Source organism: Passer montanus, unplaced genomic scaffold (assembly GCF_014805655.1).
Source record: "Passer montanus isolate IOZ18808 unplaced genomic scaffold, ASM1480565v1 scaffold211, whole genome shotgun sequence".
Lineage (NCBI taxonomy): Eukaryota > Metazoa > Chordata > Aves > Passeriformes > Passeridae > Passer > Passer montanus.
This window is the reverse complement of record NW_024366715.1, coordinates 20,900-34,667: the sequence shown is the minus strand read 5'-3', so window position 1 is coordinate 34,667 and position 13,768 is coordinate 20,900. Positions and strand designations below refer to the sequence as shown.

Sequence of the window (13,768 nt, the reverse complement as noted above, 5' to 3'; positions counted from 1 at the left end):
TTGGGATTAAATGTGTGGGATGATATTTCTTGTTGGGACTCAGATGTTTATTGGTTCTTATCGCTGTCACAGTCTCACAAACCCTGAGTTCTACAGCACTTCACTCTAACAAACTAAAAATGGAGCCCTGTCTCTCTCTCTCTCTCCAAGGCCTTTTAAGAATTAACTGTCCAATTAAAAAATGACACCTCAATTATTTTTACTTTTAACCCAATAACCAACCACTCATGTCCCAATAACCAACCACCCATGGCCGCAATGGGGACTTTTAAATCCAATTACACAAAACCACCTAAACCCGTGGAGAAGAAGGTGAAGAAGGAGCAGCCTCTGCCCTAAAACCTCCATCTTGCTTTATCTATATTGCTATATTCCAAAACCTTAAACTCTAAAAAGTGATATTGACACCTCAATTATTTTTACTTTTAACCCAATAACCAACCACTCATGTCCTGCAATGTGGAATTTTTCATCCAATTACACAAAACCACCCAAACCCATGGAGAAGAAGGTGAAGAAGAAGGAGCAGCCTCTGCCCTACAACCTCCATCTTGCTTTACCTATATTGCTATATTCTAAACCTTAATCTCTAAGTTTTCCACCCTGTGATGTCACACACTTCTATTCAAACTCCACACCCACAATCCCAGTTCTGCCATTCCATTCTGGAAGCTTCTCCACGGCCTCAGGTCAGTGCAGTGTTCTCTGGGGGTCAGTGCCTGGCAGCACAGAAATCTGAAATTCTCAGCACCCAGGGTTCCAGCAGTCACAGTGCTCCTCACCCTGCCCAAACAGCTCCCAAACACCTCCTGGGAGCCCTGTCCCTTTCTGCACCCCCTTCCTGCCCAGCTCCCCCGAGGGAGGAAGGACCCACAGACGGTTCTGATGACGTGGGAGGAGGAAGCTCCCACCCGACGCCCTGGGAGCTCCTCCGTGGGCTCTCCCCGCCCCACACCCCAGTGACGGCAGCTGCTCCCCCTTTCACAACTTCCTGCAGAGCTTCTCCCTCGAGTGCAACACCCCTGACCCGTGCTGGGTGTCACGTTCTGCACCCATCCCCCTCCCAGGGACCTCACGGGGGTTCCTGCTGGCTATACCAAAGGCTTCTTGGCTTGGCAAAGTGATTTAAAAGGGTGGCAGTGGAAGGAGCAATCATGCCCGTGCTTCTGCTGATCAGAGCAGGTGAGCTCATTTCTCTGCAGGGCTGTGATCCTGCACAGGCCACCAAAGTTAAATGCTGGGAGCTCCCAACCCTTGTTCTGTTAATTCCCTGGTGTTTGAACCCTGGTTACTGAGAATTTCAGACTTTGTGTGCTGCCAGGCACTGCCCCCCAGGAGAACACTGCACTGACCTGAGGCTGTGGAGAAGATTCCAAAATGGAATGATGGAACTGGGATTGTGGGTGTGGAGTTTGAACAGAAGTGTGTGATATCACATGGTGGAAAACTTAAGAGTTTGGGCTTTCAGAATATAGTAATAGATAAAAAGCAAGATGGAAGTTTTAGGGTAGAGGCTGCTCCTTCTTCTTCACTTTCTTCTCCATGGGCTTTGGTGGTTTTGTGTAATTGGATAAAAAAGGCCCCATTGCAGGGCACGGGTGGTTGGTTTTTGGGTCAAAAGTAAAAATAATTTAGGTGTCATTTCTTAATTGGACAGTTTCTCCTTAAAAGGCCTTGCAGAGAGAGAGAGACAGGGCTCCATTTTTAGTTTGTTACAGTGAAGTGCTGCAGAACTCAGGGTTTGTGAGACTGTGACAGAGATAAGAACCAATAAACATCTGAGTCCCAGCAAGAAATATCATCTCACACATTTAATCCCAATCTTGGCAGAAAAGAAGCAAAAGTTTCTGCAGGTTCCCAACCCAATCCCATCACCCATGGGGTCTCCAGGAATGCTGACTCAGCAGCACATTCCCATGGGAAGGGAACTCACCCCAGCTCAGCACTGCCCTCCTGGCTGCTCAGCCCGACCAGCTCAGGGCCACGAGGCTCGGCCACACCTTCATCCTCCTCCCTAATTGGATTAAAAAGTGCCCATTGAGGCCATGGGTGGTTGGTTATTGGGTTAAAAGTAAAAATAATTGAGGTGTCATTTCTCAATTGGACAGTTTATCCTTAAAAGGCCTTGCAGAGAGAGAGAGACAGGGCTCCATTTTTAGTTTGTTACAGTGAAGTGCTGCAGAACTCAGGGTTTGTGAGACTGTGACAGAGATAAGAACCAATAAACATCTGAGTCCCAGCAAGAAATATCATCTCACACATTTAATCCCAATCTTGGCAGAAAAGAAGCAAAAGTTTCTGCAGGTTCCCAACCCAATCCCATCACCCATGGGGTCTCCAGGAATGCTGACTCAGCAGCACATTCCCATGGGAAGGGAGCCCACCCATTCCACCCCAGCTCAGCACTGCCCTCCTGGCTGCTCAGCCCGACCAGCTCAGGGCCACGAGGCTCGGCCACACCTTCATCCTCCTCCCTGGAGAGATTCCATGGAAATGTTTGGGGTTTTTCCTCTGGAAAAGCTATCACTTGCACCCTTGACCCCATTCTGCTCCCCATAATGGCCACGAGCTCCGTGTCCCCGGGTTTGTCCATGGGAATGGTGGGTTTGGGTCTCTGAGCAGCTCCAGGTGCTCCATCCAGCCAAGGAACTCCCCTTGTTTTCTTCCAGGGAAGAGTTGGGATCTTGAGCTTTGCTGAGCACCTTTTGTGCCATTCCAAGGCCCCACTGGGCTGCTCAGATCCCAGGACGGAGGATTTGGGGCTCATCCCTAAATTTTGGGGGATTTAGAGTTGGAGAAACATTCCAAGGCTCAGATCCCAGCACTAGAGAGGGGCTGCTCTGGCAGAGCATGTCAGGAATCTCTTGGATTAGGGTTGCCCCTGTGTGTGGAAGCGATGAGGAGGAGGGAAGGGCTGGCAAGCAGGATAGAGGGGTAGAGACACCAGCTCTTCCGTGAGGGAATTCATCCCAAATGCCAAAACTGGAGGAGAAAGAGCCAAATTCCAGCTTTCCTTGGGCTCACTTGGATCCCAGCACATCAGGGGATCTCCAGCATTCCCCATGCTGGAGAGGAACATGGAATAACCGTGGAGCTGTGACCTCCCTGACCTCCCCCCTCACCCTCTCCCAGCCAGACCCTGCTTCCCCCAACATCCAGCCCTCCCCTGGCACCCGGAGCGTGGGAAACGTGGGAAACACCTCCAAACCCTCTGAGGATCCTCAGGGCTTGGCCACCCCCAAGCAGGATTTAACCTGCTCATTTGCATGCCCTCATCACCTCTAATTAAATCTGTGTGGTGCCGCAGTCCTGTCAGCCCCCAGTCCCCCTGGAAATCCCCAGGCTGGGCTGCCAGGATGATGGATGGTGGGAAGGAAACAGGATGGGTCCCACACACAGGAGTGGCCATGGGCACGTTGGTTTTTCCCTCTTCACACTAAAAATAAGAAGGTTGTTGCAGGTTTGTGGCCAGAGCTCTGGGGCTGTGGAGGAAACCCAGCTCCTTCTGTGGCCGTGGGGCTCCTGGCCTGTGCCTGGCCTGGCATCACAGCCCAAGATCACCCAAGTGACGGGTCCCCAGCGCTCTGCAGCACGTGCAGCTCCCTCACTGAAATCCAAAAAAATTCCATTTCAACCTCCTCAAAGCAAAACAACGATGGTGCACTCTGGGAAAAGCAGGATAAAGCAGAGCCACGTGGGCCAGGAGCCCACAGGACAGGGCTGAGACCCCGAGGTGCCCCCAGGGAAGGAGGGGCTTGGGGCAGCGCTGAGAGGGGACCTTCAGGAACGGGACAGGAGGTGGAGCACCCAGGGACAGCCACCACAAAGGGAGCAGCAGGGTGACAGGGACCAGCAGGGTGATGGGGACCAGCAGGGGATTGTGCCAGGGTGGCAGTGCCAAGGTGACAATGCCACAGTGACCATGCCAGGGTGACAATGCCAGGGTGACCATCTCAGGGTGACAATGCCAGGGTGACAATGCCATGGTGACCCTGCCAGGGTGACAATGCCAGGGTGACCATCTCAGGGTGACCCTGCCAGGGTGACAATGCCATGACGACCATGCCAAGGTGACCATGCCAAGGTGACCATGCCAGGGTGACAATGCCAAAGTTACCATGCCAAGGTGGCCACCCCGAGGTGACCGTGTCAGGGTGACAATGCCACAGTGACCTTGGACCAGGGGCAGACCAAGCAAGGCATGGAGGCAGGATGACAGCGAGGTGTCACCCAGTATCCTCTGTCTTTTCCTGTGTCACCCCAGCAGCTGTGGCAGCTGGGACATTGGCTTGCCACTGCCACCACCCGGGAGTGCCCGTGCAGGGCAGGGCTTGTGGGTCTGTGCATCTCGAGAGCCCTGGGCTGTGCTTTGTGCCACCCGTGTCGTGCCACGCCTCTGGTCTGACCCGGGACTCTGATCCAAGAGTTTGCCAGCCCCTGAGGGGTTAAACGTGCCCAGCCATCCCCAATGACGGAGACGCTGGTCCCCAGCAATTAGGTGACAGCCCCGGGTACACCGCAGGCCGGGCTGGTGACGTGAGGACGGATCCAGGCTGGCTGGCGGTTTGTCCCTGGCTGGCACCCAGCCCCGAGGCACGGCTGCTTCCCGGCCCCGCGGCTCGTGGCACCTGGCCGGGAGCGATGTGTCACCGGGAATTCCAGACCCGGCTGCCCCTGTGCTCCCCCTCCGCCTGGCGAACCCCAAAATCCCCGTGCTGCCTCTGGGGTAGCGCGGGACGGCGTCCCCAGCGGGGGCAGGGTGATGTCCCCACGGCTGTCCCCGGCTGGGTGTGGGTGCCCTCCCCAGGAGCGGAACGGGGCGCAGGTTGAGGCCATTTCCCTCCCAAAAGCGCTTTGGGGACAGATTTTGCACATTTTGATGCTGGGGGTTTCAAAACCTGAAGTGGGAAAAGATTTCTGGGTCTCCAGAAGGCTCCGAGCCCCTCCCTGGCTGCTCCCAAGGGGGTCGGTGTCCCCTGGGGACTTCCCGAGCCCGGGGAAGGGCGAGGGGGACACAGCCGGGCTGGGGCTGTGCGGGGAACTGCTGCCTCTGGCTGCGAATTGAGGAGAAAAACACGAAAATGGGGCTTTGGAGTGAATCCGCAGCCGGGGCCGTTCCCAGTTTCCCCAGTGGGGTGACTGGGAGGAGCTGGGGCGGGGCGGGGCGAGCGCTCGGTCCCTGCCGGGGGTGGGGACGGGGGGACCGAGCCCTGGGTGCAGCCCTAAATCGGGGAAGGGGCTTGGCTTTGAGGGGTTGTAACCCCAAACCTCCCACGGGGACCACAGGGGGCCCCTTGTGCCACCCTGCCCCGAGAGGTGTCACCCAAATGTCCCCAGCGCCAGGGACGCCGGCGGTGTCAGAGGCGCTGGCAGGAGCCGGGACCCTGCACAGCTGGGGCGCCACATCTGGAGGGATCGCACGTGTGGGGGGGGCTGCACATCTGGGGGAGCGCCACACACCTGAGGCTGCCCAGCCGGGGATGATGGCTGCACATCTGGGGGGTGACACATCTGGGGACACACGTCTGGGGCACAGACATATCTGGGGGTGCAGACACATCTGGGGTGACACGTCTGGGGCACAGACATATCTGGGGGTGCAGACACATCTGGGGTGACACGTCTGGGGCACAGACATATCTGGGGGTGCAGACACATCTGGGGTGACACGTCTGGGGCACAGACATATCTGGGGGTGCAGACACATCTGGGGTGACACGTCTGGGGCACAGACATATCTGGGGGTGCAGACACATCTGGGGTGACACGTCTGGGGCACAGACATATCTGGGGGTGCAGACACATCTGGGGTGACACATCTGGGGGTACAGACACATGTGGGGTACAGACACATCTGGGGGTGCAGACACATCTGGGGGTGCAGACACATCTGGGGGCACAGACACATCTGGGGGTGCAGACACATCTGGGGGACACAGCGGGGGCCGCGGGAACGTGCTGCCCCCTCGTGGCCGCAGTGGGGACTGCACCCTGCCCCTCCCCGCCCGGGGAAACTGAGGCACGATGGGCACCCCTTCCCGCCCCAGTTCCCGCTCCCCCCGCTGTGCCCTGCGTGTCTGCCGGCACCCCCCGAACACTCCCAAGGGGGATCGCCCGCTCCGGGTAACACTGGGGGATGCAGGACGCCGGGGTCCCCCCCCCCGGTGGGGTCGGTTTGGTCCGCAGGAAAAAAAAGGAGAGAGAAGGTGAGCGGGGATGTGACAGCCTGAGGGACTGCGGAGCACAGATGGGACCCTCGGGGACACAGGGGACACGGCCCAGCTGATCCATCACCCCTTAAATTGCACTGGAGGAGCCAAAAGGCTTAAAACGAACCCAAGCCTCACAAGCCAGTGCCGGGAGAGGTGGCTCAGAGCGTCACCCCAACCCCACGGACACGACCCCGGGCACCCCGTGTGCCCCCAGCCCAGCTGACCCCACAGCCCTGGGGGTGGTGACTCCATCCTTCACCCAAATCCTGCACCCTCCCCGCGGATCCGGCCCCTCCTGGCTACAAAGCAGCTCTGGGGCGAGCCCGGATCACAGCGGCCAAGGGCACAGAGTCCTGCGGGTGCCAGGGCCGGGTCCTGCCGGGCGGGGACCTTGGGCCGGGGACGCCCGGGCCGCGTTCCCCGCTGCTGCCCCGGCCAGCACGCCCTGCCGCAGGTGATGGAGGAGGCGGGGGCTGTGCCAGGTGTCCCCAGCGTCCCTCCCCCGCTTTAACGAGAGGGCAAAGAGCAGCTGGGTGCGGTGCCGACGACAAGCCGTGTCCCCTGCCCCTGTCACCCGAGCGGCAGAGCCAGGATCGAGGTGAGCGGGCAGGGACCCCATCTCGGGACATGGGGGGACGGGTGACCCCGAGGGGCTGGGATGGAGCGGGGCACTGCGAGGGAGGCTCAGGGCGGTCCCGGTGGCCACCAGGGCGACGGCACCGCCCGGGGTGGGGACACAGCGGGGGTGACACAAGGACCGTGCCCAGGATCCCACAGCAGCACCGAGACGCTCCGGCTGCTCCCCGGCAGGATGGGAGACCCCTTCGGCCGCTGGAGCAGCAGCCCCTCCCGGTGAGCGGCCAGGGGGGGCCGGGTCCCACCCTGGGGACCCCCGAGGGCCGGGCGGGACGGGGGCAGGGGGTGTAAATGTCCGTCTGTCCGTCCAGGAGCGAGTATGACGACAGGACCCCGCTCCGACATTCCAACAGCTTCGTCCGCCTCACCGGGAAGAGCATCTACAGTGAGTGAGGGCTGCACCCCAAAAACCCCTTTAGCCCCCCCCCGCCCAGCCTGGCCCTGTCACCTCACCCTGCTGTGCCCCCAGACCAGCGCAAGGACTACGGGCAGACCCTGCTCAAGCTCCAGAATGATTTCCAGTACCACGTTGAGGTAGAAGCCCCCCCAAACTGCCCCGCGCCCCCGAGCCTTGCCAGGGGCGTGTGTGGCACCGTGTGGCACCGTGTGGCACCGTGTCCCCCCAGCACCTGCTGACGATGCCCCTGGAGCGGGAGCTCCGCAGCGCCGAGGATTGCCTGGGGCGCCTGAAGGACCTGGAGGAGCAGGGCCGGCTCTGGGGGCAGGATGTCGTCCTGGAAGTCAAGGACCAGGAGCTGGTGCTGAGCGATGTGGAGAGCAAGGTACGCCCGGCCAGGGCACCCCCAAAGCCTGGCGCCCTCTGCCATGGAACCCCTGAATCCTGGTACCCCCCCCCCGAGCCCTGGTACCCCCCCCGAGCAGGGCACCCCCAAAGCCCAGCACTCCTCAGCCAAGGCACCCCTTGAATCTCAGTACCCACCGGCCAGGGCAACCCCAAACCCCCGGCCAGGGTATCCCCTGAATGCTGGCACCCCTGGGCTATAGGAACCCCCAAACCCCCGTACCCCCTGGCTATGGGACCCCCCAAACCCCGGTACCCCCTGGCCAGGGTATCCCCTGAATCCTGGCACGCCCTGGCTGTGGGAACCCCCAAACCCCCTGGCCAGGCTATCCCCTGAATGCTAGCACCCCCTGGGCTATAGGAACCCCCAAATCCTGGCACCCCTGCCTATGGGAACCCCCAAATCCCGGTACCCCCTGTCCAGATATCCCTGTACACCCCACTGCCCCCACCCTGGCAGTTCCTACAGCCCTGGCACCCCCAGTCTGGGCACCCCCCCAGCCTGGCACCCACACCCCTGCCCCATCCCCAAACTCTGCTATCCCCCCATGCCACCCCCCATCCCCGTTAAACCTCACACCCCACAAGCCCGACCCCAGAACCCCAGCTGCACCCCTTTAACCCTTTCCCGGCCGTCCGGGGACCCCCTTTCCGCCGTGCAGGAGGAGCTGGAGGCTTTCCCCCTGGCGAGCGTGCAGGGGTGCTCGGCCGGGCTGGACAACGCCGTGCTGGCCGTCAGCGTCCAGGAGAGGAACCCGCCGAGAACCAGCGTGCTGCTCTTCCAGTGCGAGCGCCTGGGGGTGAGTCCCGGGCGGGGAGAACGCGGGGCAGCCGCCGGGATGGGCGCTGATGGCAGCGGCTCCGTGCCAGGCAGAGACGCTGAGGAGCAGCCTGGAGAAGGTGCTGAGGCAGGGGAAGGAGGAGCAGAGCAATCGCTACGGGCACAGGTATGGGGGGTAAGTGGCTCTGCGGCCCCGCCCCGGAGACGGCTCGGCTGGGCCCCAAGTGCCGCTCCCCAGAGCTGTGGTGAGTCTGGCGGTGGTCCCACAAAAAGCCGCCCAAAGCCCCCCTGCCTGTGGGCACACACCCCCACCTGAGGGCTGAGGGGGGTCTTTTCTCCCAGCGCCCCAGCTCCCGGCTCAGCCCCCACCATGAACACAACCCCCCCATCCCACCCACGGGCTCGGCCTCCTTCCCGCCTACCCCCCACCCACACACGACCCCTCTGCCCCCACCCGCGCAGCCCCCCGGGCCCAGCTCACCCTCTCCTTCCCCTCCCGGCCCCGGAGCAGCCGGGACACGCCGCCGAGCCCGCCCCCGTACGCGGCCCCGGAGCGCTGGGCAGAGCCCCCCGAGCCCGACCCCCACGCGTCCCCCCGGCGTGGGCTGCTCTCCTCGGACTACCGTGAGTCTGGGCCGGGGGAGGGAGGGACCGCAGCGTGCCTCAGTTTCCCCGGGAGCAGCGGTGATGCTGGGGACCCCGTGGTGTCACCAGGCGTGCCGGAGCCCCCGCAGATGCCGCGGAGCCGAGCCCCCGTCCCGGCCGTGCCTGACGCGGACCGAGATGTTGTAAGTCCCGGCCGGGCCGACCACTCAGGGGTGGGGACCCCTCAGGGGTGGGGACACCGCGGCCCCCACCCAGCGCCCACCGCCCCCCCGCACCCACAGGAGATCCTCAACCACGTCCTGGCCGACCTGGAGCGCTTCATGGGCCAGCTGAAGGCGGCGCTGAGCTCGGCCAGCACCAAGAAGAAGCTGAAGAAGCCAGGTGGGAAGGGGGGGCAGTGTCCGGGGGGCTGCTCGGGGTGCCAGCCCCGTGCCAGCCCGGTGCCAGCCCCAGCTGTGCCCCTCCAGCGCTGCCCCCGAAGGATGCGTACACGGATTTCTTCCAGAAGGTGAAATACGCCCTCAACCTCTTGGTAGGTCCCGTGGGGCTGGAGGGGGCGGGGGGATGTGGGGAAGGGGCTAAATGGGAATGGGGGGAGCTGTGTGGGGATGTGTGGGGCTGAGGGGCCATATGGGGGCAGGGGTCTGTGTAGGGATGAGAGGTGTGGGTGGGCTGGGGGGCTCCGTGGGGCTGGGGGGGCTGTGGGAGGACAGGGGGGCTCCCTGGGGACACCTTCCCCACCCCCGCCAGGGCCGGAGCCACCGGTACGTGACGGACCCCGCTCCCCCCGAGCTGCTGCGCCTCATCTTCTCAGCTCTGTCCTTCGTGAGTGCCCCCGCAGCGGGTCCCACCCCCGCAATGTGTGACACGGGGGGTCACCCCTCACCGCCCCCCCCCGGGGGTGTTTGGGGGTGCTGCTCCATGGCCGTCCCCGCAGGTCCTTGGGCACTGCCCCAGCCCCGGCCTGGCCGCGGGCGTGCAGAGCCCGCTGCTGCTGCCCGAGGCGCTGGACTTCCTCGAGGAGAACCTGGGCGATGACGACTACGGCGTCTGGAAGAGCCTCGGCACCGCCTGGAACAAGTCCAGGTGGGCTCCAGCCCCCCGACACCGAGAAAGGGGGTCTGGATTTAAGGGGGGGGTCCCAGCGCCCACCGCGGTGCCCCCCCCCGATGCTGCAGGGCCGAGTACCCCAACGCCGCCCTGGTGCCCGCGTACACCCCGGTTTTTTCGGACGGGTGGCTGCCCCCCGTGATGGAGCAGCACAGCGCACCGCCTGCCTCAGTTTCCCCGGCTCACCCGCGACACCGTTCCTCGTCCCTGCCCCCCGCACAGGCACCGGCCAGCGGCTGGAGGGACCGTCCCGGCCGGGAGTAAGTGTCCCCGTGTCCCTGCACATGCGGAGGGCCGGGGCAGCGCCCCCGAGCGCGCACTGATCCCCCCGCTCCCAGGTCCCCGCTGCCGGGCCAGGGGCTGGTGCGGGCCCTGTACGACTTCCAGGCCAGGAACTCGCAGGAGCTGAGCGTCAGGAAGGGGGACACGCTGCAGGTGGGAGCGGGGCCCGTGGGCAGGGGCAGTCGGGACCCCGGGGCCTGCCCCCCACGCTGCCCCCCGTGTCCCCTCCCCAGGTCCTGGACCAGCAGAGGAAGTGGTGGCTGGTGCAGGACGAGCGGGGGGACAGGGGACACGTCCCTGGCAACATCCTGGAGCCCCTCCCGGAGCCGGGGCGCAGCGCCAGACAGGTGGGAGACCCCAAACCCCTCACCCCTCCCTTCCCCGCGCCCCCCACCAGCACGGGGTGACCGCGATGTCCCCTCCCTTTGTCCCCGCTCCAGGACAGTCCCCCCACCCTGCACCCCAGCTCCTCGCCGGCAGAGGTGACGGCCTGGCTGATGGACAAGGGCTTCTCGCGGATGTAGGTGGTCCCTGAGCCCCCTCCCCCAGAGCCCCCCCGGGTCCCTCTGGGGCTGGAGGGAGCCGGCTCACCGTGCCCGCCCCCGCAGCACGGTGCGGACCCTGGGCGTGCTGCGGGGCCACGAGCTGCTGCAGATGAGCCCGGCCGAGCTGCGAGGCGTCTGTCCCGAGGAGTGGCGCAGGGTCCTCTTCAAGCTGTCCCCCGTCCGGACATCCCTGGGGGTGAGGCACTGCCACCCCCGTACCCCCACCCCAGCTCAGGACCCTCGGCCCCACGCTCCCTCCCCACCCCCGGGGCCGGCCTCGCGGTGAGAGACCCCCACCCCACCCCCGCCTCCGGGTGTCCCCGGGGGTGTGGGACCCCCGGCCCCGGCTGTCCCCGGGGGTGTGGGACCCCGGCCCCCACCCGCTCCTCTCTCCTGTGGGTGAGGGACCCCCGCCCCCGCAGCCCCGCCCCAGCCCGGGCTGGCCGGGGGGGAGGGACCCTCATCCCCACGCCCCCTCCCCTCCCCTCCCATCCCCTTCTCCGCAGATCGGCCCCAGGGACTGAGCCACGCTGATGTCCCCATCATGTCCCCGGCCCGGATGGAGCACCCCGGGAACGGCTGGACCTGGGGGCGAACCCACCCCCGCATCCCGCCTGCCCCCCCAAACCACAGAATCACTCCTGGAAATTAAAGAACGCCCCCCCCAAAGGAAGGAGGGGGGCAGGCACCCCCCTCGGCGGGCTCAGGCGCTGTGAAGGGGCTTTGCACCCCCAAAATGTACAGCGATCGATGTGGAAAATAAAAGTGACAGCAGTGGGGTGTGCAGAGTCTGGGGGGCACCCGGGGCAGGGAGAGGGACATGGCAGGCATAGGGAAATAGGGACAGGGCAGGGAGGGGGCCGCAGCATTTCCCCCCCCAGCACCCAAGGCCCACCCTGGGCCCATCTCTGATGGCAGCGAGGGGCCCCAGGGGACAGGGCTGTCCCCAGCCCACCCCGCTCCGCAGCCGGGGTGGGTGGCAGGGCACCAGCGCTCCCTCCCCAGGCCTTTGTCAGGGCTGCCTCATTAGAGCTCATTAGGCGTGTGCTAATGAGGAGCGGGGGCGGGAAGAAGCGAGGCTCGAGGCTCTTTTCCCTTTCCCAGGGCAAGAGGCCCTTGGAACAGCCCCGGGCCCCAAACCAACCCAGCCACGTGAGGAGCGGGGGCGGGAAGAAGCGAGGCTCGAGGCTCTTTTCCCTTTCCCAGGGCAAGAGGGAGAGCCCTGGGAACAGCCCCGGGCCCCAAACCAACCCAGCCACGCCGGGACCGGGCCCCACGGGGCAGGGACCGCCCCTTGGGGCAGGGACCCCCCCTCACCCACACCCACCAACCCCCAGCCACCTCAGTGCCCCTGCAACACCACAAGGCTTGAGGGGCCCCAGGGTGCCAGATCTAAAAATGACTTTATTGTCTTGGGGGGCATCATGCCAGGGGTGCTGTCCCCCCCCCAAGGATGGAGGGTGCTGGAGGGGCTGGGTCAGGACTCCCCCCACCCTCTGAGCCCCGTGCTGAGCTCCTACAACTTCTTGTTGCCCCACTTGGCCATCTTGTTGTTGATGGGCATCTTCTGGAAGCGGCTGGACTTCAAGTAGGCAGCCACCTTCTCCAGAGCCTGGGGACACACACCCAGGGGTGTCAGGGCTGCCCCCACCGTGGCACCCCCACCCAGGGGTGGCCTCGGGGTGCCCCTGCTCACCCCAAAGCGCTCCATGAAGTCCTTGAGGTTCTTGAAGGGCTCCAGGCACTTGGGCTCAAAGATGCGGTTCTGATCCAGCACGTCGAACATGAGGAAGTCCACGAAGGTCAGCTGGGGACATCGGGGGACACAGTGAGGACAAAGCCCCTCCCCAGCCCCTCAGCCCCCTCGGGAGCCCTGGCAGTACCTTCTCCCCTGCAAACCACTTCCTGTCCCCCAAGAAGTTGGAGAAGAGCTTCAGCTTCCCCGGGAGCTGCTCCAGGTAGCCCGGCTTGAGCTTCTCCTGAGGGAGGGAGGGAGGGTGAGGATGGGCAGCCCCAGCCTGCCACCCTGGGGAGCACCCTCCCAATATGGGGTCCCCAGTGCTGGCACAAGGTCCCCCAGCCTGCAGGACACTCACAAAGTCAGGGTTGTAGCAGACCATGACAAGGCTCATGCGGAAGTCCATGATCTGGTTCTCCAGCATGTCCACACGCAGGATCTCCTCCTCTGTCTCACCACCTGCACAGGGGGGTCAGCACTGGGGGCCCAAACCCTCCCTGACCCCCCCTCCTGCCCCAAACCCTCCCTGACCCCAGCCCTGCTGCTGGCTGCAGGTTCCTTTCACTTCAGCTCCAGCCCCATGCTCACCCCCACTCCGACCTGTACCCCAATCCAACTCCAACCCCAAACCAAGCCCAGCTGAACCCCAGTTCAATTCCAACCCTACTCCAATCCCATCCCCAACCCTACTCCAATTCCAGCTCCCAACCCAAGACAAGCCCTATTCCAACTTCAACCCAATTCCAACCCTACTCCAACCCCAACTTTAATCCAACTCCAACCCCAACCCAACCGAACCCTAATCGAATTCAAATCCCAACCCCACTCCAATCCCACTCCAGCCTCAACCTCAATCTCCCTCCAATCCCCCTCCAATTTCTCTCCATGCCCCACTCCAATCCCACTCCAGCCCCACTCCAATCCCCCTCCAAGCCCAATTCCAGCCCCCACTCCCATCCCACTCCAATCCCCCTGCAGCCCCACTCCAATCCCCTTCTAAGCTCCAATCCAGCCCCACTCCAATCCCACTCCAGCCCCACTCCTGCCTGTGGGCAC

At 63.5% G+C, this 13,768-nt stretch overlaps 2 protein-coding genes across 2 annotated transcripts in view; one reads left to right on the top strand and one right to left on the bottom strand.

Annotated features, from left to right (window-relative positions):
• Positions 1-6,699: 6,699 nt before the first annotated feature.
• On the top strand, positions 6,700-12,035 carry EPS8L3 (EPS8 like 3). The gene is made up of 19 exons (XM_039709523.1): positions 6,700-6,810; positions 6,980-7,064; positions 7,160-7,233; positions 7,318-7,382; positions 7,475-7,630; positions 8,313-8,450; positions 8,521-8,606; positions 8,943-9,055; positions 9,146-9,219; positions 9,319-9,418; positions 9,505-9,569; positions 9,788-9,862; positions 9,975-10,123; positions 10,216-10,407; positions 10,486-10,582; positions 10,663-10,776; positions 10,870-10,949; positions 11,038-11,170; positions 11,481-12,035. Exons 2-19 carry the CDS (start codon positions 7,024-7,026, stop codon positions 11,496-11,498), a joined length of 1,770 nt encoding a protein of 589 aa, XP_039565457.1. The 5' UTR covers positions 6,700-6,810; positions 6,980-7,023; the 3' UTR covers positions 11,499-12,035.
• A 323-nt stretch (positions 12,036-12,358) lies between these two features.
• Positions 12,359-13,768, bottom strand: part of LOC120502263 (glutathione S-transferase Mu 1-like) — a 2,745-nt gene continuing 1,335 nt past the window's right edge. Inside the window, exons 5-8 of the mRNA XM_039709522.1 lie at positions 13,071-13,171; positions 12,858-12,953; positions 12,671-12,781; positions 12,359-12,586 (exon numbers count right to left, since the gene is read on the bottom strand). Coding sequence (XP_039565456.1) covers positions 12,491-12,586; positions 12,671-12,781; positions 12,858-12,953; positions 13,071-13,171 — 404 coding nt within the window. The 3' untranslated portion in view covers positions 12,359-12,490. The remainder of the gene's footprint in view (positions 12,587-12,670; positions 12,782-12,857; positions 12,954-13,070; positions 13,172-13,768) is intronic.

What these genes read in the sequence shown, in the direction of transcription:
- EPS8L3 (XM_039709523.1), top strand. Translation starts at nt 7,024, where the DNA reads ATGGGAGACCCCTTCGGCCGCTGGAGCAGCAGCCCCTCCCG. An exon ending in TGGAGCAGCAGCCCCTCCCG is followed by an intron (nt 7,065 to 7,159) that starts GTGAGCGGCCAG and finishes CTGTCCGTCCAG; the next exon opens with GAGCGAGTATGACGACAGGA. An exon ending in ATTTCCAGTACCACGTTGAG is followed by an intron (nt 7,383 to 7,474) that starts GTAGAAGCCCCC and finishes GTGTCCCCCCAG; the next exon opens with CACCTGCTGACGATGCCCCT.